Source organism: Spermophilus citellus, assembly GCF_964194105.1.
Source record: "Spermophilus citellus genome assembly, chromosome: 5".
Taxonomy (NCBI): Eukaryota; Metazoa; Chordata; class Mammalia; order Rodentia; family Sciuridae; genus Spermophilus; species Spermophilus citellus.
The window spans coordinates 81,378,884-81,403,388 of record NC_138186.1 but is presented as its reverse complement, the minus strand read 5'-3'; the positions used below and the strand labels follow the sequence as shown (position 1 = coordinate 81,403,388).

The 24,505-nt window shown below is 36.1% G+C and overlaps 1 protein-coding gene across 3 annotated transcripts in view; it reads left to right on the top strand.

Annotated features, from left to right (window-relative positions):
- Positions 1-970: 970 nt before the first annotated feature.
- The window catches only part of COL9A1 (collagen type IX alpha 1 chain), a gene marked incomplete at its 5' end in the record, with an annotated part of 64,534 nt that continues 40,999 nt past the window's right edge, over positions 971-24,505 (top strand). For all 3 annotated transcript variants that reach the window (XM_081295632.1, XM_081295630.1, XM_081295631.1), the window contains 14 exons: positions 971-1,048; positions 2,801-2,875; positions 3,184-3,219; positions 3,339-3,401; positions 9,313-9,366; positions 9,609-9,644; positions 11,509-11,532; positions 11,890-11,943; positions 13,193-13,246; positions 13,904-13,936; positions 14,640-14,696; positions 16,229-16,282; positions 21,717-21,770; positions 22,726-22,779. In XM_081295632.1, the coding sequence (XP_081151758.1) occupies positions 971-1,048; positions 2,801-2,875; positions 3,184-3,219; positions 3,339-3,401; positions 9,313-9,366; positions 9,609-9,644; positions 11,509-11,532; positions 11,890-11,943; positions 13,193-13,246; positions 13,904-13,936; positions 14,640-14,696; positions 16,229-16,282; positions 21,717-21,770; positions 22,726-22,779 (726 nt within the window). The remainder of the gene's footprint in view (positions 1,049-2,800; positions 2,876-3,183; positions 3,220-3,338; positions 3,402-9,312; positions 9,367-9,608; positions 9,645-11,508; positions 11,533-11,889; positions 11,944-13,192; positions 13,247-13,903; positions 13,937-14,639; positions 14,697-16,228; positions 16,283-21,716; positions 21,771-22,725; positions 22,780-24,505) is intronic.

The following is a 24,505-nucleotide window of genomic DNA, read 5'->3' as shown; positions in this document are numbered from 1 at the left end:
AACAGAAATAGGAAATCAGCACTAGTGGTCTGTTTCCTGGCTAAGGCTATGCTGGAATAAATCAAAGCCAAGGACAGCTACATCCAAATGACCAGAGAAACTTGGGAAGAACTTCCAGCTGATATCCATTAGAAAAATTTCTATTTAAGGAAAAGCAAAGGTCTATTGAGGTCAACAAGTTCAAGTTGGTTTTGAATCAGTTAAGGATTAGACCACACTTAAAAAACATCTCTCTTAAATGACCTCCTCTATCTTCCAAAAGAAAGTTAACTTACTCTTTGCTGCCTTTCACCAGTTTGAACTTCAGTGGATGCTGATTCATTGTGACCCAATGAGACCCAGCAGAGAAACTTGTCATGAGCTACCAGTCAGAATTACGGTGAGTCCCTTGAGCACAAGCAAAGACCAGTTAACCCCCTTTCCACTTCAACAACTTCCTCACTTCCCCATCTCCCTATTTTCTTTCTCTAAAGAGTGAGTGATTTGATGTACTGACCAGAGAGGCATTAAGGAAGCATAGGTCTTACTTGAAGCCTGGCCTGTAGAGGCTACCTGGGGCAGGGTTGGGGGGCTGTCTGGTTCTCCCTTTGGTGGTTTCCCATTTCCACTCCCAAACATCTCTCCAGAAACACTGGAGTTCTATATGCCTACAGGCAAGGGACACGGGGAGAGGCTCCTAACACTGCTAAAGGCAGAGCTGCATGCTCAGGTCTGGCCTGAAGAGCAGCTGGGAAAGGGTTAAGTGGGACTGTTGTCATTCTATCCTTCCTCCTGCTAGCTCTCCTCCAATCCCCAGGACCCTCTCCAGGGCCATTCATAAACAGAAGGAATTTAGTCTCGCGGCCAGGCCAGGGCACATTTGTTTCTCCTGGGTCACTTTCTGTGGGGCCAAGTGCCACTTTATGCAAGAAACCTAGAGGTGCAGTAGATTTCAGAGCCCAGTCAGGGAATTAACCAAACGCAGCGGGGCATGGCCTGGATTGCACCGGACCACAGGGCTCTTGGGCTGCGATTGTTGTTGTCAGGGCTCTGCTTGTGTGCTGCTCAAGTAAGTTATGGGGGAGTTCAGGGTGGTGGTGGGGGCATCTTCTCACTTTCTCCCCTTCTTTGCTTCCACAGCCCACCCAGACTACCGACCAGGTAAGCTAAAGACCAGAAGTGCATTTTTCCAAGTGCACAAGAGGAAATGTGGGGGCAGCCATTGGGGGTTGTTATAGGGAAGTTGCAGAGCATCCTTAGGGCTCTCAGTTCTTGTTCCAGCTTTGAGCACCTGCAGCAAGCACCGTCAGAGTGGGGGGAAGGGGCCTATATGACCCCTTGGTCTGGGAAAGAGGTCTCTTCTCCTATTTGGTCCCCAACACCTAAGGCTAAGGCACTAGAAGCAAAATAGTTGACTCAAGAATAGGACTTATTTTTTAGCCTGCATGGATTCTTACCTCCCCTCCCCAAACCTGGGCAAGGTCTAGAGCCAGCCTTGCTGGAGAAGGCAGGAATTCAGGGTAGCACACTCTTCAGCTTTTCCAGCTGGTGGTGTGGTTATACTAGATCCCAAGTATTGCTAGCGAAGCCGGCGACTCCAGGATTGGAACTCGGCAGCCCTGGCTTCCATCAATATTTCAGCAACTTCCCTAAGGCTGGGTGTCTCCTCCCTTAGGCACAGGAGAGCGGCTGGCCGGCTGGGGAGGGGGTGTTAAACCCAGCTAGGTTTGAGGTTTCACTTACAAAGACCCCATTGTAACCTGTCTGGCTATTGGAGTTTAGAAAAAGTTTTCCTTGATGAAAGAAGCTTTCTTCTCTCTCCCTCTCAATCGTTTTAAATTCAGAAGCGGGGGAGGGAGGGGGCTGTGGGGGATCCCACATTCCCTAAGCAAAGTGTTCATACTGTTTCAGGAGCCAGCATTCCCTCTAGCATCATCAAAGCCTAGCTGTTTGCAAGCCATAAAAGGAGTTACACCCTAGGGTTGGTCTGAAATTTGGCATAGTTTTGAAGCAAGCTGCAAAGACCTCATGCAAAGGAATGTCACTACAGGTAGAACTGCAGTGAGGCCAGGGGCTGGATGTTAAAGCTCTCCTGCCCTACTCCTCCCAAATATTTTCCTCCAGAATATTCCCCCAGCTTCTACTGGCAAAGAAAGATTTACAAAATCTTACTGTAAAGGGGAACCTTTCCATTCTTGTTTTTTCCATTCTGGTCAAAACACTGACGTGCAACTAATGATTAAATTGAAGTATCACGTGACTCCCATTTTCATTTTTGAATTCCTTTTGGGAAAAATAGGCATTATACCCTCCCTTCTTCACAAACCTCTCCCCCCTGTTATTTTGGTACCAGGAATTGAACGCAGAGGGGCTTAACCACTGAGTCATATCCCCAGCCCCCTTTTAAAAAATATTTTTATTTAGAGACAGGGTCGCGCTGAGTTGCTTAGTGCCTCACTTACTTGCTGAGGTTGGCTTTGAGATCACAATCCTCCTGCCTTGGCCTCCCAAGCCACTGGAATTACAGGTGTGTGCCACTGTGCCCAGCTACAAATGCCCTTCTTTTTAATGCACTCCAGGAAGGTGAGGTCAAGTGAAGCCAGCTCCCATGTTGAGGGAGGACCCTTTCATTCAGAATATGGCAGAACCAAAACCTGCTTGGAAGTTTGAAATGCATTTATTATATTGGGTTTCAAAAAACTGGTCTCCATAAGGGGGTTGGTATTTTTATTCAATGGATAAGGGGGTGTTAGGACACCACCTTAACTTGGTCATTGTTGCCCAAAGGGCTTCACTAATCCGTGTGTGCTGTTTTCTCTAGAGAGGTCCACCAGGTGAGCAGGGGCCTCCTGGGCCTCCCGGGCCCCCTGGAGTTCCAGGCATCGATGGCATAGATGTAAGTTGCTGACTGCAGGCACCTTCTTTTCCCGAGCCTGCTCTTTTCCACACTTTCTTCAGCGTTCTCTCCCCTTACTGTCACCTGCGTAAAGTTGGGACTGGACAGAAATGAGAGCTGAGGGTTGGATCTTAGAGCCTGAGGACTTTTGGAAAAACAGTGCTAGACGTGTCTTTTCCCCGTTGCCCATGAACCTCCACCTTTTGGCCCTTACCCTGCCTTTGTGTCTGTGGTTAGCTCACCTGAGATTGTCCTGGAGGGGACCTAGGCTTCTACTCATGAACTGATCTTTTCTTCTGTGTCTCCAGGGTGATCGAGGTCCTAAGGGTCCCCCAGGCCCACCGGTAAGTTGACTGGTGCAAGGATGCCCCAATTCCTTCCTTTAGGTGTATTTTGCAGCCACATGTGTCCAAAGAGTCTCAACTTTGCATCATTTTCTCTGTCTCACCTTCTCCCTGCACAGGGTCCTCCTGGAGAACCAGGAAAGCCAGGAGCTCCGGGAAAGCCTGGCACACCTGGCGCTGACGTAAGTATACTGAATGGGCAAGAGTGATGGGAAGTGCACCCAGCCCCGGGTGTGGGATGTGTGATCCTGAGCTTAGTCTTGATCATAACTCCTGACCTGCGGAGCTGTTATTTTCCCCAAAAGGGGCTTGAGAAGTTGGAGCTCCCTACCTCATGGCTCCCAGGAAGGGAACTCAGATGAAGGCAATTCAGTGCATTTCCTTCTTCTAGAAAACAGTGGGTTTCTGATTCTAACAGTCAACTCCTTGTTCACCCCTTGATCTCAACCCCACCATGGGCACAGGGAGGAAAGGGCCCCAGTGATGGTGGTGGTGATGGCTAAGGGTCACAACAGCTGGTCTTGCCCTTTTTCTGGTACTCCCTGAATTAATTGAGGAAAAAAAAAAATACCTGCAGACAGGCAAAGGGGCAGAGTACTTTTAATCGAAAGAAATAGAAAAAGAAGTGTGGGGCAGAGGCAGAGAAATGGTCAACACTTAACAAATAGGAAGTTCAAAACTGGTTTTTCTGCTTTCCCTTTTTTTCGGGGGGAGGGGGACGGCAGTGGTTAGTATTATTGACAGAACTGAGTTGGCTAGGGTTAGTTGAAGATTGGGAACCAGCAACTTCTCTCCAATGTACCCTAACTCCTCCCCCCATTGGAAGGAAGCTCAGATGCTGAGATAAATGGTAAATAATATTTCTTCAGAGTAAAATGACACCGGGATTCTCAGTTTCTCCTCTTTCCATGCATTCTAATACTTAATGAGGTCCCTTTACAGACTAGTTCTAGATTTTGTTCCTGGAATACAAAATGAAGGAAGAAATGGCATCTATTCTCAGAGAACATACAATGGCACCCCTCCCCAGTTTTCCAAAGCCTTTCTAAATAAAAAGGCATTCCAAAACCTACAATGATAATTTCCAAGAATTTTTGACTAGAGTTTAAGACAGATCCTTTATTTTCAGAGAGAGAAAAAAAAATAGCTGGATTTTACCTGTTGTTAAGACATGCTGTCTCTGTCAGGATTACCACAATGAGGGTACTGTTTTGTGTCATTTAATGCTTCAGGAGTTAGGCTTTGTTTTACATTTCAAAGGCCCTGGTTTGAATTTTCTCTGTATGTAAAATGGTAGTACCTGAGGTGCCCATAGACTGATATTTGAATATACAAACTGAAATTATATAACTTTCTGGCTGTCCAAGCTCTTTGAAACTATATTACTTGAAATTGCCATATCATAATAAAATTGCCTGATGGATACAAGACCACTAGATGAACTAGTAGTCTAATATGAGCTATGCTTATTTCTATATTCCTTTGAAACTTCACCTGACCTTTTGGATGAAAACAAAATTTCCAATTAAATTAAAAAAAAATTGTTTGGATAGTTGAAGCATAAACCAGTTATCTTAAGTCTTATTATTAATTTGCAGTATAATTTTGGCAGGAGGCTAGATTTAGCTGCCCCTCAGTTTTAGTAGTACTTTTGTAACTTGCTCAACAAATTCTTTATCTCATATCATAATGTCATAAAGACAATCCTTGTTTTTTGTTTTATAATTTCCTCACGTGAACATAAATTTTTGACAAACAAATGAAAGTGCTTTGAAATTTATAGAAGTATATTGTCAACATAATTGCAAGTATTTTTCTTTGTCTATATTTGCAGTACCATCAGTACAAAACAAACTATGCTTCAAATATGAAAAGTTGCAGAGGGCTGAGACTTCTTAGATATTTGAGATTTGACCCTGGAGGGTATTTCAGGGAGAAATGGATGAGGCCATTGTGTCAGTCTCCTGGGACAGAAGAGGAAGTCAAAAGCTAAGAGAAAGAGAGGAAAGAAAAAAAAAAGGATAAAACCCATACATGTGCCTGTATTTTAGGCATTCTTAGGTCTAAGGGAAAAATAAACTAGACTGTGCATTTGTTTAGAGCTTTTTCTTCAAGCACTATTACAAATATTATTTCCTTTAGCCTTATAATAATGTGGAAAGTAGACTGGGTTAATGTTACTTTCCACAGATAATGAAAAAAAAATTATTATGAGGACAAGTGTTTTTCTGTAGGACCCAGGGTTGTTTACTTAGTGCATGAGAAAGCAAACGAATCTGTACATCTTGATTATTTTGGGGGGACTCTCTAGGCCTGACTCATGCAGATACAAATGAGGTTCTTAGCAGATGAATAACTGGAGAGAATAAAGAGAAAAAGTGATAGTGACTTTCTAGTATGCAAATTGCCACACAAGAATGATATGGATAATTTAATGGCTATTAAAAACCATTTGCAATTGATATTTTATGATTTTTTGGTATGTTTCATATCCTATAACTATTGAATTGAAGTCACATGGGACTTTTAGAATTGTAAAGTTTTCTTAGTCTACTCTTTGGTTGATTTGACATGTAAAAAAGTATTTTAGTCTAAATTGGGAATGGACACTTGAAAGGAAGTAAATCAGAGTTTACTGTCTGCTTGTATTTAGCCATCCGGGAATCAAACAAGTAGGAAATCATCACAAGTCCTTTCTTGGAAGTGAACCTAAAGACCTTAATCCTCCAATCTTTTGTCTTCTGTTCTTTGGTTCATTGCAAATCTTATTTTTTTGCTAATATTAAGAAACTGGTTAGTTGGATGTTGGAAGAATCTTAAAGCAATACAGTTCAAAGTTTATTTACTATGTTGAGTGGATTTTTGGCATAAAATATAAAAGTGTCATAGAAGCTATGCTTCTGGAGGAACCCCTTGAGTCTTAGCAGATGAGCTGTTGGAATGTGGAAGGAAACCATCACAAAGAACCGGTATTCTATGACAAATAGCAGCATTAAATTTCAGAACACAGCATCGGCATTAATTATCTCATATAGAACTTTGTTTGCATAAACACCCTTATGAAGGCATTTCTCTCTACTACTGGTGATATTTCCCTCTGTAATTTCTTTGAAATAAGATCTAGAAAATTTTATTGCAAATTAGATTTTGAAAAGTGTGTGTGTGTTGTAGACACATATTTCAAATCTCTTCTCTTTCTTTTTAGTTTGATTCTTCTTTTTACATATGAATGAATAAAATTGGAGACATCAGAGTTCAGTCATAACCTTGTTCCAAAGGACAATTATGTTATTATCATCAATTTTATCAATAGAACTATCCTTTTTTAAAGAAATTTTTATGTTTTTTTAGTTACTTAACTTACTAATTAATTTATTTTTTGGTACTGGGAATTGAACCCAGGAGGACTTTACCATTGAGCTACACCTTCAGCCCCCACCCCCGCTTTTTTTTTTTTTTTTACTAAGTTTCTGAGGCTGGCCTCAAACTTATGATCCTCCTACTTCAGCCTCCTGAATTGCTGGCACCACAGGCATGCACCACTGTGCCTAATTCAATAAAAATATTCTTAAAAGTGCTCTTTGTTGTGACATGCTCAGAGGTCTGTAATAATATCTTATAATCTTTCCTATAAGATCCACATGAGACAAATAGAAGAGGAATAAGAATTATATAGATATTATAGGTAAACCATGCTATTATCCTCTGAATGTACAAGTTTTATCCCTGACAGATGTCTATGAGTAGGATAGTGAGTTAAGAAATTATCCTGAAAGGTCAGTGTTGGTGCAAATAATCAGACATCGAAGAAACATGAGGAGACTCAGAAGTATAGTGCTGTGATTAATAACTAGACTCTTTGTTAGTTTGTTTTTAGGACCCTAACTGAATGAGGAACAGCATTTAGAACATGATTGAGTTAAACAACTTGCCCAGGATTACATCTACTAAGTAGCAGAGTCAAGATTTAAGCTAAAAATAAAGATTATGTGGAAGGAAAAGTGTAGTATCCTACTTAAAAGTCTAACTTACATTAATATTTCTCAGTCATCAGGTATTGAGTGTGTTTGATGCCAGGGGCAATGTACTATAACTGTAATGCACATGTAGTTCTTGTCCTTGTGGAGTTTATGGTTTTCTACATAGTTATTTCATAATAGACCTCACTGTAACATCTGACACCAGATCCATTTTCAGTTTAATTCAAAGAATTTCCCAATGAAGGACATAATTTACCATATCCTATGGAGGATATTTTAGATATGAAGTAACCTATAAATAGTTTTTAGGTTATTCAGCCATCGACTGGGTTCTGCTTTATATATTGCAGCTGAAATTCTACCATATATAGTAATTAATGTCCTAAATCTTATCAGTTATTCTGGTCACATATTGAAGAAGCCTAGTTTATATGAAAATCGACTAGGATTGGTCTTGGAGGGTATATACATTAAGTGGGTATTGGAGGATCTATTAGTTAAATATCTATTAGTTAAATTTATGTGCTGTGAGTGCTGACAGTGTTCTGTATGTGTAGTTTCTTTGTTGAGATATAAAAGCAAACATTCCATTACCATCAATGCTCAGCTACTAATTATACTGGGGCTTATTTCCAGATTACAGTGTTGTAATTAGGCTAGGGCAAGTCTAAGACAGTCTGTCAGAAATTTCTTTCCTGTGTGTTTAATAGTTTTCTTCCTTGGTAAGTTTCTAAGTAATTAACGTTTTTCAAAAAAAATTTCTTTGACTCACTCTCAGGAGTTGTTACAGATATTGATGTAGAGAAATATAAAAATGATAGTCCAGGAACTGGTTTCTATATGAATCACATGAAAGCATTTTATTAATGCCTAAGCAGACTATGACAAACTAAATATGAATTTTGACAATCCATTTTTAAGTAGAGCTTTCATATTTTTAAGAGATCTTTCCCTGAATATTATTTGAGTCTTTTCAAAATCTTGATACTATAAAGAATTTTTAAGGCATTTATGTATGCATGTATATATGTTCATATACAGATATTTATCTTTAGGAAGGTATAATTTTAAGTTTGCATTGTAAATGATGTCAGAAAGTGTCATAGAGCAAAGAAAAAATTTTAAAAATAACAGTGCATCTGCACTAAGTATGGAAATTCAGATGTATGTGTAGCATTATGCTTTCATCTTTTATTTGAGGATGATGATAAAATAAGTATTAGTGGGGCTGGAGTTGTGGCTCAGTGGTAGAGCGCTCGCCTGGCATGTGTGAGGCACTGGGTTTGATCCTCAGCAGTACATAAAAATAAAATAAAGGCATTGTGTCCACCTACAACTAAAAAAACCAACCATACATATTTAAAAAATATTAGTGGAGACAATAAGGATGTTTATAGGATTATTTCATACAATTGTAGTATTAAATATGATAGTTACAAATGTGTTTTATAATACTAGGCTTCAATTATACATAGAAAATGGATATATGGACTTATACATCTAATTATAGCCATATTTTTTAAGAAAGACAATGTGATAGGATATGCTTTCAAACATTTGACTTTAAAAGTTAATGTTCTTTTATAAGCAATTGCCACTTGCTAGAGATGGCTAGAGGAATTTAAGGAATTATAGGCAATAATGAGATCATTTATGTTTAATTTCTATTGAATAATTTTAACTTTCCAGACATTGTTATACTTTAGTTAAGGAGACACATAATATTATTTATTTTATAAATGAAGGAGATACATAAACCTTGGTTAATGGTAAAGCCAGACACATAAGACTTAGTTGTTAGAACACCATAATTATTATATTGCATTTTCTCAAAGCAAAGACAAAAGGCATTACGTTATTGAACCCTGTGACAAATGATGTAGTTATCAGAAAGTTAGGAATATGATATAATTTATCAACAGTAAATAAGTAGTAGGCAGAGCTCATGTTGTATCACCTTTGTATAAGAATATAGAAGGTATTACTTTATAAATATGTGTATTTACATATGTAAACATGCTACAGATAACTAACAAATAAAGTGACATTTTCTACCTACTTGTTTACCTGTGAATGTTATGATAGTTCTAATTTCACTATCTTGCTTTGTCAGGGTTTAACAGGACCTGATGGATCCCCTGGCTCTGTTGGTCCAAGGGGACAAAAAGTAAGTTAGGCACCTGGTACCGACTGATGATATTTCTCAAATGCTGAAGTATAATTTTATTGTAGTGTTTGCAAGTCAACTAATGAGTTAAGCGAGGACATAGCTGAAATACTTTTTCAACTAAAATTGTGTTTAGAAATACTAAGATGCAGTATTTTTGTGATTTCAATATTTATGCAGCTTACATATTTACATAATTATGCTTCAAAAACCTAAGTACAATGAAGCTATTTTATTTTTAGGGAGAACCTGGAGTACCTGGATCTCGTGGATTTCCAGTAAGTATCTGCAAAGCCACAGAATTGAAAATTTCCTATCTTTAGGTGAAATTCTGTTACTGGAATTTTCTTAAAATGCAGTTTCCTATATAATACACATGACAAAGAGCTTTATAACTTATCTGGTATGGTAAGTATTCCTACTGTGAATAGAAACTGTTCAGAGGCATTTGAATATATGAACAAAATACATAGATCTATTCACAGGTGGTAATTCTCAGAAGACAACTCCCTCTCTACTGCATTGATAGAAAACATTTTTTTGCACAACATGAGCAAATTCAGTGTTAAGACAATTCATCACATCACTTTCTTTACAACTGGTTTTATCTCCAGTGAAATATCAAATAATGAGTCATTATTGCCTGCCTGACTCCATGGCTAGTCTTTTCCTACGCTGCACAATCCCTCAGATTTGTGCTATTTGTATGTTTAAGAGGACTAGGTTCTTAGGCTATTTTTTCTTTCTATGTTGTCCTTTGCTCTTGCCATTAATCTGTGTCCCCCTCCCCACCATTTATACTCTTTTCTTTGCCATATTTCAGCATCTATCAACTTGTTCATTAAAAGCCTATTTTCAGACGTGAATAGCATGCTCCACAGCATTTTTCAACTCAGATCTCAACATCTTATATTTAGTGAAATTTGTCAAACATCTAAGTCTCTGATGAAATAATTTATTGATTAATTTGTTATCATGAAGCATAACAGCTATTTCACAAATTGATCTATATATTGAAATGTTCAGATGAGAGTAATTTTTCAAAGAAAGCATTCGAAAATCCCACGCATTATTAAAAAATACTGCCATACAAAGTTCTTACCTGTTTGTCTGCCTAACTGATTAGAAATATTAATATCACTATCAAAGGATGTGCATTGATTACATGGGATGCTTTATATATATATTGATATTTTAGAAAAGCAACTCTGGAGTAAAAATATGACGTAAGTATAGTATCACAGACAGCTGAAAATAAAAACTACTCAAGCCAATATAGGAATAAAAGAATAATGAGAAATCCTAAGGGGGAAAATTGAAATTAAAAAGAAAAGAGAGGGAACAGGAATTTGGGGTTGTTAATGTTCGATTTTAAGCTCAACAAGCATATTGTTAGAGTTGATTTTATATATATACCCATTTATATATATACGGCTCTGTGCTAGAATTGGGGCTGGTTAAGATAAATCAGAAGTGGTTTCAATCCATGATTATATGTAGTCTGATGCTGATGAAGAGATTTAAAGCATAAAGTAGAGGGCAATAGAATAACTAGCTTTAAAGTCAAATTTAGTCTATTACATTAGAATCCCATTATACGTTGCTTCAGGAGTGACACCAGTTTACTTTCTAGAAATATCATCCTACCTGTCAAAATGGAGGTATGTTTCTGACCTTTCCCCACCAGCCTCTCTGTGCTGAATGCTTGTTTGGGCAACTTCTAAACATCATATATTATATACCATGAAAGTATATTGTTTTCAGTGTAGGTTTCTTGTACAACACTACAAGTGAATTAAATCTTTAAACTTGTTGTGATGTGCCAGTTTGTGAGTGATGGTAAGTTCTCCTGAGGGCAAGCTTCAATGGCTTCTTTACTTTGATTTTCTTTTTAAAAAAGATTAGAAAAATAAGGCTGTTTAGCATGGATATTGGAGGAAAGTTTGAGGAGCCGAAACAAGCTCCTGCTTCCTTTAGAAGCAGAGCCATGTTTGCTTTTCATTATACAGTGTTTTCTTTAGAATGAGCATCATATATTTATTTTGTATTAGAATTTATGGGTTTGAATCAAGTTGTGTTTGTGTCTATGTTTATACTAAGTATAAACCACTTGCAATAAATATTTTTATTTTACTCTTTTAGGGTCGTGGCATTCCTGGACCCCCTGTATGTATCATTTATCATTGACTTTTATGTAGTCTATAAAAATGGCCTATTTCTCAAATCCTGACCTTAATTTTTGACTAATACTAACCATTGTGGATTATAGAGTTTTAGTTACATCATCTAACATGCCTACTAATGATAATACCCCTATTCTGCTAGACAAAATATATTTACTAATTTAGGAAATTTCTGTTCCATTGTAACTAAATTTTGGCCAAATGAGTTATTGCCACATTGGACATTAAAGCTCATTCTAGGCCTGTTACTTATTATATTTAATGCCATTTGTGATAGATTATAAAATATCCATAAATTACCTTGTCACTTTGATTTGTCACTTTGATTTCTCAAATTCAGGGTCCTCCTGGGACAGCAGGACTTCCTGGAGAACTTGGCCGTGTAGGACCTATTGTGAGTACCACAGTGCATTTTGATAGACATTTGCTGATTTAATAGAAGGTGTTACTAGCCAGGTAAATTATCCTAACAGTACACTACTCCCTCCTGCTAATTCAAAAGTGGCAGATAAATTTTATTCCAGTTCATAATATTGATGAGAACTAGGAATAATAATGCTGCAGAGTGATTTTAATTTTTTCCCTGAATTTTTCAGCTAAACTTTTCTCCCCAACTTCCTAATTGATTGTCATATAATGGAGTGTCACCCCCATTTTATAGACTCTCAGCTAGGGTTTGGGTCCAGTGGCTATTGTATTAGACTTTCCACATTAAATTAAAAAATAGACTGGGTTATTACCAGGTATATTTGTTAGGATCATTGTATTATAATGAAAATTTAACTTGAAACATTAAGGTGCTGAACTTCATAGAGCAAAAATTGCTGATAAAAAGTGCTTCACGTGGATATTCATGAAGCATTTCAAAAGTGTTGAAGTATTGATGTTACGAGAAGGTAGGTAATTGTAAACTCATTGAGGAAAGGGACCATGTATTATATACCTTTCCTGCTTCTCTCTGTGTGCTTACTGTTTGCAAATTTATTTACTAAAGAAATGAATGAATATGATTATACATTTAAAATAATTATAAGATGCTTTTGATTTTTTATGGTAGGACATTAAGAAGGAAAACATGCCAAGAGTAAATATTGGCTATTGAGAGTAATTGGAACCCTTTTTCATCTGAACAGCTTAGTTAGCCATTTTTGCTTTCTGTGTATTGCAAGAGTGCAATGACAGACAAAATGATAGACCAGAAAAACAGCAGCAGCAAGAATCAGACACTGCTGAGATTAACCTTGCACTTCATAGCTTCAGGCTGGGTGCGAGCTTTCTTTTGCTTTGATTAGCTGGTCAGCCCTAGCAGTATTGGTTGTTCTGGCCCTTCTGTAAATCAACTAGAAAAATGCATAGGGGTTCTCATTTGTTTTCAGAGTAGATAAAGTGATCATCCTACACAGAAAAAAATGGGCTTTATTTTTTTCTCTGTGTCTCCCTTTGCTTTGTTTTATAACTTGGTGAGACTAGAACTCCTTTATTATTCTGGTTTTGTAGAACTAATTGGATTTGGTGGCAGGTCTATGCATGACTGAGCTCTGTAGGGGTTTCTAGTAATGCCATTCTCTCATGCCTCCCTGGTTTTGTGTACTGTGTTTTGACACATGTATAATCACCATGTCATGATTTTTCAAATGACTTAGGGTGACCCTGGGAAAAGAGGACCACCTGGCCCCCCAGGCCCCCCAGGACCCAGTGTAAGTTGTTTACAACATGAATTTCCTTTGCTTCTGAGGGTTAGGACTATAAAAATCTAAGAACCAGAAATGGAAGTGCCTATTACTTGAGTCATTAGATTCTAATACTCCCCAAATGGCTACCGAGTTTTTCATCCATTTAGAGTATGGTTCTTTTTAAGGCCAGAAAAGTAGAAGGATCACAATAATTTAAAAGGTAGTTTCACAAAGCAAGTCTTACTCTTTACATGTGAAAACCTTTGACACTGATTTTTCAAATGCTCAAAACTTTGACATATAAAAGAAGCATTTTCAAATGTACTTGTTACAAATTTTTCTCAGTAGCAAATTTACAAAAGAGGAGTTTAAGTAGGAGGTAATACAAATTTTAAATTTATATGTTATAGATCCTTTTTTTTACCCCCTATTCCGCTTCTCATTTCATCTCTTTTTAATGCCCTGAAAAAAATGATCTACTGCAAATTAGGAGTCTTCAAAGGGAATATGCCCATGAGTCAAGTTTTTAGAATATTAGCATATTATATGCTGCTATTTGTGCCTTGTATATTATGAAACATCTATATTTAATTATATCTTTACCTAATGAACTTTCTATATTACTGTGTTTGAATTAATTATTTAGTTATATTGTTAACTTTAATATTTTATTTACTTTAGGGAACAATTGGCTTTCATGATGGAGATCCACTGGTAAGATGTTTTCCTTTGAACAAAATGTAGTTTTGTAGTCTCCAGATGAGTTGTCTTTGAAATGATCTTTCTGGAACATACTGTGCTTCTATGTTTTACTTTTGCTCAGATGGCAGAAAATCTGTAGCATTAGTGGACTGGTGGCTTATATATCCTCAGACTATAACAGTTTTTCATTACAGAAGTATCTATTTTTTCTATAACATTTTTACTTTATGTCTAAGGCATGCTTTTCACTAGAGTACATCAATATTAGGAGATATTTTACACGTAGATTAATATTGAAATGATAATGATAAGCTGTACCAAGCACAATTTGGGCCCCTTGGTGGGGGTATGAACTTCAGGATATAGCTAGTCCAGTAAAGAGGGAGGAAAATGATCAGGTCATGGCAAAACTCATTGTCTTTAAACATTGCACTTCTTTAATATAGTAGATCTGAAATGAATATGGAAAAATATTAACATTTATTAAATGCATGAATAAATGGGTGAATGCATAGGAAGGTACTTGTTATATTCTTTATACTTTTCTAGAAGTTAGAAATATTAGTTTAAAAATTCAGTAAAAAGGAGGAAATGGATATTTGAATTTATTTAATGACTATAATTGCATTAGGGTTTAATAGCTAGAATCTTTTACAAATTTGGCCCTTTCACAAAGTGGGCTCTGGTTCATGGTGTCTTTGTTGCTTTCTTGTAGTGTCCAAATTCCTGTCCACCAGGTCGCTCTGGATATCCAGGCCTTCCAGGCATGAGGGTAAGAGAATAATCTCCTTATATTATTTCCTAGATTATTATCCACAGAAAAAATGGAACCTTCAATTAAAGCACTATCCTTCTTGGTGTGAAGATCCCATTCAGATGGAGCACTCTAGTCTGTGTTGGCTTACTCTGTGCCTCAGTTTGTGGGCTTATTAAACCTGGAATTCTAGCTGGGGCCCCCAAGACATAGGTGCTTAATATAAATACCCCTGAAGTTTAGAGCACAAATGCCAGTAAAGTACAGGAGACTGAGGGAGGCTTGAACACCAAATCAAGGGCCAGAAGTTTGCCTCCAACAGAGGAAGACAGTGGTGAGAATGAGGGGAGAGGACAATGCACAAAATTCTTTGAGAAAGTTTTGCTTAAAAAAACAAAAACAAAAACAAAAAACTGGAAAATTGGAAAAACTGTGCAAAATAAGTAGGAAAAGAGACTTTCCTGAAAGTGTTTTTCTCTGCCATCATAATTACTTGGAAATATTACATAAAAACAAGTAAATAAATGCCAACTGCTGGGATAAATGGCTTTCTCTCTCCAGTCTCTGAGTCTAAAGTGATTTTGAGAAATTCCAGAAAATTTGAGAAATTCCTTGGGGCTTTACTGTGATCTGGAAGGCTCCAAGGTACTGATTTTCCCAGAGTTTTTCTTGTTGATTTTTGGTGGTTTCCCTCAACTGTGGAGTTGGGCCTGGGTTGGTGTCTTATTTTACAGAAAGGCTGGAGAGAAGTCAAAGTCCTGACAGACTTAATTTGGGGATGTTGTCTCATAGTTTGCCTCATGTTACTGCCCACAGTGTACATAAGCTTAGAACAGGTGGCCTGACAAGAGAGGTCAGGGATTGTCTTCATGCTAGGCAGCCTTTGCTTACTGCCCTTTGATGCCTTCCCTTTGCACCTACAGTAGTGTACAGGAAGAGGCAGAGAACTGTGCATGTGGGGAAGTGCCCTTCTTATGCCCAATCTTCCCCTCTCCAGAAAGCAGGTGGGTATGGAAGCAGAAGGGTTTCCAGCAGCCACAGAAGCAGGGCATAGCCAGGTGAGCTGGGTCAGGGCTGCTTTTTCTGAAAAGTTCAGTCCAGTACAGAAAAAGGCTCAGTGCTCTAAACCACTCCAGGAGAAGTGTGGAACCCGGATTTGTGAAACAGCAGGCAGGTATCAATAAATCTTGGTGTTAAACTGGGTAATGTGGCTTTTTAAAATTCTAGAACAAGGTTTTCCTAGTAACTAAAACTGATATATACTATATACAGCAGTCATGTAATACACATAGTACTATTTAGGTCATTTAAGGCAGTAATTTTCTTTGTGACATAACCTTTTTCTTAGTAGTACCTTGACAAGGACTTTGGGAAGCAGAATCATTTTATGAACCCTCTGACAGTTTTGTCAAGCCCAATAAATTATATATATATATATATATATATATATATATATATATATATATATATACATATACATATTTGATATAATTTTTATATATATTTAAAAATATATGATATTATCTATTTTTTATTTTTGCATTTGCTAGGGCCATAAAGGTGCTAAAGGAGAAATTGGTGAACCAGGGAGACAAGGACACAAGGTAAGACAAATGAGTATTTAGTGAGTAAATTGTGATTAGGAGGTAGTGACCATTTTTTAAAAAATATTTATTTTTTAGTTGTAGTTGGACACAATACCTTTATTTTATTTATTTATTTTTAATATGGTGCTGAGGATCAAACTCAGGGCCTTGTACAAACAAGGCAAGCATTCTACCACTGAGCCACAACCCCAGCCGGGTAGTTTTTATTTTAACCAACTATAAGGAATAATACAGCATATGTTATATTTTGTCTTTCTATTTCAAATGATGTTTGAAGTATTCTTTGTAGGTGCATTAATATTCCAACTAAGCATAATAAGTTGTCTAATTATAAAAAACAAAGAAGGCACTGGACATTTTAATTTTCTTCCAGTGCAGCTATTTTTTATTTCCTTTCCTTTCCTTTTCAAATCAGTCACATTTAGCTTTTTTCCTTGATGCTTATGATAGTTGAACATTCAACTAGTTGTTCTACCACATAAGACAAATTTTTGATATTTGTAAAATTTTATGCAATGTGTTGTTGAGCTTAGCAAACAGAGAATTTGGTAACTGGCTTTTAACTTCTCATCTGAAGTTCTGAAATAATTTTTCTGTTTATCTCTGATTTCATTTCAATATGACATAGATTTTGAGTAAACTGGAAGTTAGTGGTAACTTCTGTTATTATGTGGATGTAAACATGGAATCTATAGCACAACTTGCACCAGGGCAGCTGTGCCCTGCAGAAAAACCAAGACTGAAATTTAAAGCAAGGTGACCTATTTGCCATTTTTTTAATCTACTAAGGTTAATCATCTTTTAATGATCTAAGAATTTTATTCTATGCACAATGGAAATTTTGTCTTGGTACATTTTATATTTTACAAAGTCAAGTCAAGCTATTCTTAATGCAGATATGGTAGGCTTTTCATTGTTGTTGACAATTCTACACCTATACTGGGTAGAGGCAAGAGATTAATCTTTTTTTATTTTGGAAGTAAAGAGATAGAGAGGCAATTTATTAATGTCTTTAAGCATTAATATCCTTGAACTCCTTAGCTAAAATCAGTGTATTGAATAACCTCACATAATCAGAATAAACAGGCCAATTTTATGTATCCTATGGTAGTTCAGACTTTTATTTTTTATTTTTTTATTTATTTTATTTTATTTTTTTATTGTTGGTTGTTCAAAACATTACATAGTTCTTGACATATCATATTTCACACTTTGATTCAAGTGGGTTATGAACTCCCATTTTTACCCCGTATACAGATTGCAGAATCACATTAGTTATATTTCCATTGATTTACATATTGCCATACTAGTGTCTGTTGTATTCTGCTGCCTTTCCTATCCTCTACTATCCCCCCTCCCCTCCCCTCCCCTCTTCTCTCTCTGCCCCCTCTACTGTAATTCATTTCTCCCCCTTGTATTATTTTTCCTTTTCCCCTCACTTCCTCTTGTATGTAATTTTGTATAACCCTGAGGGTCTCCTTCCGTTTCCATGCAATTTCCCTTCTCTCTCGCTTTCCTTCCCACCTCTCATCCCTGTTTAATGTTAATCTTCTTCTCATGCTCTTAGTCCCTACTCTGTTCTTAGTTACTCTCCTTATATCAAAGAAGACATTTGGCATTTGTTTTTTAGGGATTGGCTGGCTTCACTTAGCATAATCTGCTCTAATGTCATCCATTTCCCTCCAAATTCTATGATTTTGTCATTTTTTTAATGCAGAGTAATACTCCATTGTGTATAAATGCCACATTTTTTTTATCCATTCATCTATTGAAGGGCATCTAGGTTGGTTCCACAGTCTTGCTATTGTGAATTGTGCTGCTATGAACATCGATGTAGCAGTGTCCCTGTAGCATGCTCTTTTTAGGTCTTTAGGGAATAGACCAAGAAGGGGAATAGCTGGGTCAAATGGTGGTTCCATTCCCAGCTTTCCAAGAAATCTCCATACTGCTTTCCAAATTGGTTGCACCAATTTGCAGTCCCACCAACAATGAACAAGTGTACCCTTTTCCCCACATCCTCGCCAGCACTTGTTGTTGTTTGACTTCCTAATGGCTGCCAATCTTACTGGAGTGAGATGGTATCTTAGGGTGGTTTTGATTTGCATTTCTCTGACTGCTAGCGATGTTGAGCATTTTTTCATGTACTTGTCGATTGATTGTATGTCCTCCTCTGAGAAGTGTCTGTTCAGGTCCTTGGCCCATTTGTTGATTGGGTTATTTGTTTTCTTATTGTTTAATTTTTTGAGTTCATATATACTCTGGATATTAGGGCTCTATCTGAAGTGTGAGGAGTAAAGATTTGTTCCCAGGATGTAGGCTCCCTATCTACCTCTCTTATTGTTTCTTTTGCTGAGAAAAAACTTTTTAGTTTGAGTAAGTCCCATTTGTTGACCTTTGTTACCTTTGGTGAGCACAGTGGCTCACACCCATAATCCTAGTTACTTGGGAGGCTGAGGCAGGAGGATCACAAGTTCGAGGCCAGCCTTAGCAACTCAGACTTTTATTTTAAATGCCCCCTTTTTTTTTTTTAACTTAGGCTGTGAAGACATTTTATTTAACTAAAATGTAATAGCTAGCTTCCTGATGTTAAATTGGAGTAAAATAGAAAAAAAAAATGAGTCCTTTGGAAGTGTCTCTGCATGCCCATTTCTTCACTGAATCTCAAAATTTGTGATTTTTAACGTTTAATAAATATTTATTAAGTACCTGCCATGTTCCAGGGTCTATTCTAAGTGCTGGGATCACAGAAGTTAAAAACATGTCTAATCACAGGGGAGTGACTAAACTAAGTGTGACATAGACATATGATATTAGTTAGTCACCAAAATAGTTATGCAAGAATATTAAAATTACATCAAAACATATTCATGAAGTAATATGTGTACTGAAGCAAATAGAGCAGACTTCTGTTATTTTTGATGTTCTGCATCTCTTCTTTCTCCTTTTGGTGACCCATTCTTTTGGGGAAATTTCACTCCCTTAACCCATGAATTTGGGGATGAAGCTGTTGATCTCCACTCTTCCAGTGAAACTAGTATTTTTGGTAACTGTACAAGTTAGTTATTTGGATTCTCAAATCTGGTTTGGGCTTCAGTGGAAAACTTGCATGCTTTTTGCTGTGTTAAGTAATTGCCAAAAATTTTCATTGAATGTTATTAAAAATTCTTTTCATTTATTCCACATTTTTATGTCATTTTAAACTATAAGTGATGTCTTTAAAAAGTTATGTAAGAAAATGACATGACCATAGCTTGTTGATGAATGAGCTCTGAAAGAGATTTCTAACAGATGACCTGGAATGATAGAGATTCTGGAGGCCTGAAGTTTGTATTCAGATTCAAATTTTGCCTTGAATTTTTTATGCAAGTTAGTTAATGAAGACTTTTAAAATTGTTTATGAATATAGGAATGAATAGTGAAACTTCACTAATTAAGATATGGTACTGGCAAGATCATGCAGCAGATCATCAGTCATTCAAAAACCTCTTAGTAAAATGATAATAAATGATAATAAATAAGTAATAAATGATAATAAATTTAAAAAATTTTCATTTTAAATTTGTTGTTATGGATAAGGTATGTGCTTTTCATTCAAAGGTAAAATATTGAATGCAAACATATTGCTTAAGGTTTATGGAGAATCTATGGGAAATGATTTATATCCTACTAAAGAAAAAATACAGAGGACCTATTAATAATTGTTGCTTTTTGTAGCTGGCTTTATAAATTTGTAGGGAAAAACAAGTAGCATTTAACTATGCACATGTGATGATTATTCACTCCATGGACTACTTAATTCACTAGCTTTTGAATTGGACTGCTTCTTTCCACTGTCAATCATATGTTCTAATGGAATACAATTTGAATATAATTATAAGACTGAAACTAAGGTATAAGACCTCTATAATGCATTAAAAATCAAGTTAAATTATTTAGGCATAATGTAGCTCTTTGACCAATGTGTCTAAATGTTATATATTAATACTGCTGTTGAATATTTTGTTATGGCCTTATTTTTTGTGAAAAATCTTTAAATGTAAGATATAGTTGATGGAGCAAGAAAATGAGTGAATTGAAATATGTAATAAATAAATAATAGTAATGGACTTAAGTCTGATAATATGTACATGTTATAAATAATTTTTCTCATCACTAATTTCACAATTTAAGATATCTATTACCACAAAAAATGTAGGACTATATGTGGATTAAAAAAAAATAAACCCTCCTAGAGGGAAAGTAATTTTTTTTCTATAAAATAATATTTCTGTAAGAGGAATCAGATCTCTTTTTGAATCTTCTAACATATTAAAGTATATCAGAGGTTATAATAACAAGATGACAAAATAATAATTAGTTAGAAAATGTGTTGGAAGATGGTCTCATTGGCAATAGCAACCAGATAGTCCAAATACTTTCATATGGAAGCTTAATTTGAAGAAAAGAGTAAAACTTTATTTGTGAAGATAAAAAGAAAAAAACATTTGACTAAATAGAGAGATACACTAACTTCTGGGAGAGAAAGATTTAATGTAGTCCCGATAGAAAAGCAGTAGTATTTTTGGGAATATCTGTCCAATGATTTTAACATTGCTCTAAGAGGGTAAACATTTCAGAAAATCTGAAAAGTAAGAGTAACTCTAAAAAGGCAAGGGAATTCTCCCTGAGATGAAAATGCATTACAAAATGTATTACAATAATTAAAATGTTTTCATGTTGGCAACATCATAAGCAGATCAGTGGGATAGAATAGGAAACCTAGAGCCTAATGATTTATACATGTTAAAGATAAATTTCCAATTCTTGTGGAGAGGATCTACTATTCAAGACATGATATTGGAATTAATGACCTTTAAATTCTGTGCCAGAAATTAAACTATAGAAGAGTTACTAAAAAAAAAAGTACAGATGAATATTTGTTTAATTTGGAGGTGGAAAAGGCTTTTCTATGAGTGAAATCAAAGGTATGAACCATGAAAGAAAAGACTGATTTAAATCCCCCCAAATTGTGTATGGTATTAAAGTGGTAATAAGGAAAGCTAAAATGTAAGCCATACTTAAAATATCCAACAGCTTATGGAAATGTTTATACAATGTTACTACATATTCCCAATAACACTCCCAACTCTTTCTCTCAAACATGAACACACACATTTTCTTTCCCTTCTCCCCTCCTTCTAGAAAAACTTCGAAAGTACAGCATCTAAAATGTTACTAGTATTTATAGTTGAATGGTGTGATTTGGGTGACTTTATTTGTATACTTCTCTGGATTTTCTGAGTATTCCATAGTTGATATGAATCATACATGAAAGTAATTAAGAAAGCATAGTATAGGTGCCAAATGAATATAAAATGTTCTCACTAGATTAGCACATTTCTGTGTTCATTTCCTAGACATATTTATTGTGCTTTTTTCCGTTGTTTTTTAGGGTGAAGAAGGCGACCAGGGAGAACTGGGAGAAGTTGGAGCTCAAGGACCTCCAGTAAAGTATTTTTAAAAATATTGACTAGGCTATACAAATATCTTTAAAATTTTTTTTTTAGTTGTAGATGGACATGATACCTTTATTTTATTTATTTATTTTTATGTGGTGCTGAGGATTGAACCCAGTGCCTCACACATGCTAGGTGAGTGCTCTACCCCTGAGCCACAACCCCAGCCTGGCTATGCAAATATTTTAAAAATGACTCTTGAAATATTTTATACTTAGTATTTGGATCAATAACTTTATATTAACATGATGTTCTCTATTTTCTCACCAGTCCAGCTTTGAGAGATAATCATGTTTTCAGAATAAGAGTTTCCATTGTACATTCAAGCACCTTTTTAAACAAAAAAGATTCTCTATATAATTACATACATTTATTTAATAGACTCCAGGTCCAGGCAATCTGAAAGCAAATACTGAACACAAGAGGTTGACATATATTTTGTATTCTAAAGCACCAATACATGATATAATGAGAAAATTTTGTATACTCTGAATATGCAGTAGCTAAATAATGCATTGGATCAATGTAGCTCATTCCAGCATGTAATCATTTTAATTAGAACATTATTAGTTGCTCATAATCATGTTTTTTTTTAAAATAAAAAGTTAGTCCCTTGTGCTTTGGCAGATTACTGCAGTAATATGCAAGGTAATTGGGCATCAGCATACTTCAATTTAAAATGTTTGTTAAATCAGAATTTATGTTACTTTTGTACTATATGAAAATAAAATGGTTACACCTTTTTCATGTCAAAATGAGTAACATTTATGGAAATAATAATTTTTTTCATTATTTCCAAAGTATAGCCAAGGCATAGCCAGTGTCAAAGAGGAGCTGAGGCACCACCATTGGTTATGATAACATCCTTCTTCTGGATCGTTTTCTGTGGCAAGCTTAAAAAAACATATGCCTTAACTAATCCATTATTATCTTTTACATTTCCAGGGAGCACAAGGTTTGAGAGGCATCACTGGCACAGTTGGGGACAAAGGAGAAAAAGTAAGATGATGATGATAATGCTATAATATAAAAATATAGTAAATTGTTAGAATTTGAGTCATTTTAAAGCAACTTCTTATCTTCAGCAACACCATTTTTTTTTTTTTTTGGATCCACAATTGGTTGAATTCAGATGCAGAACCCATGGACATGGAGATCAACTCTATTATATATTTTAAATAGTCTTGGGTGATTTAGAGTAAGTAGGGTTGCTCTATTTTCTTTCTGTTTTAGTATCAGTAGCTAGCAATGATAACACTGGCCTAGTGGTTGGGGTGCTTCTGCTCAAACAAGGCAAAGACAGGAGAAGGCAGGAAGGGAGAGGCAAAAGAAGGCAGGCTACCTCCCAGGCCTCTAGGGACATTCTTGGCCTACTTGCACACTGAGCCATGCCCTAGACAGGGGTGATACACCTGTGGCCAGAGTACAACAACTGCCCTTAGCCTAGTCTCAGAAATCTGATTTTCCTAGCACTTCCTTTGAAAGGTGTTCTGCAAGCTGTTAGGAAAATTTGAAGAGGAATAAGGCCTCATTAAGTTGGCTGCTTATTGTGAGAGACAAACAAATAGCTAACTGTGTAGCGAGCAAGATAGAAATCTCAAGGCGGGTGGAATGAGGGAATGCAGATAGGGGGACCAGAGGACCCAGGAAGGAGGTGGCATCAGAAGGATGTTGAGACTACAAGGCCTGTGTGTGAAGGATGGAGAACAGGGAATACTTGGTTGAGTAATATTACAAGGAAAAACAACAGAAACCTGTAAACAAAAACCCTCTCAAAGTTTCTATTGGTGTGTGTGTTTAAAAGTTATTGCTTCTTAGAAAGTGTGTTAGAAAAGCCAGTTTGTAGGTCACAGAATGTTAAAAGGTGTCTGCCTACCACCACTTCTCACCCTGGCCTCATTCTCTTCAGAGCCACCACAGCTAATCTGTGTCAGTTTGACACAGTGATACAAAGCTTTTTATCTAAACTTAAATAACAACAAGTTGTGCATTGTTTATGCTCAATAAATGAAATCAAATCTTAATTTTTTTTAAAGAGATGCACATTTTTGTGAATTAAGTCTGGCTTGTTTACTTTTTTTTTTTTTTTTAGTTTTTAAATCCTCTTTATCTCTTCCAAGTATTTTCATTTTACCTGCTTTCTTTTTTCCTCTCCTCTGGACTATTTCTTTCCTAAAAACAGTGAATTTAAAAAAATGGAGTCTTGTATATTTTTATATTCATATCACCTTAAGTAACACTTTGTGTGCATTTCTTTTTTTTAATAAGTAATAAAACTGATTATTTTTGATGCTTCTGATAGCTAATCCTTCACTTTTTCTGAATTTAAATCATCCCCTAAGATACATGACCCCTCGATTTGAAGGCAATTACTGTTCATGATCTTCTCTTTATTTGAAACATTTCCTATTTGATATTTACAAAATTTCTCATTTTCCTTGATTTCTGTCAAATTGCTTTTTTCACCTTCTTCTTCTTCTTCTTCTTTTTTTTTTAAAGCTCTTCTTTTGAACTCAAACATGGACTGGTTACCTAGTAACAGCAGTTTAGGTCTGAGCTCACGCTGAACAGCAGTGAGGAGTGGGGGGAGAGAAAGACAGAAAGAGAGAGAGAGAGATGCATCAAAGCCATTTCTATAATGCAAAGCTGGTCTCTGTTCTCATAATGCAAAGTGAATGATGAATTCAAGGTTTTCCTCGGGTCTTCCAAATTCTTTCTTCCCCAG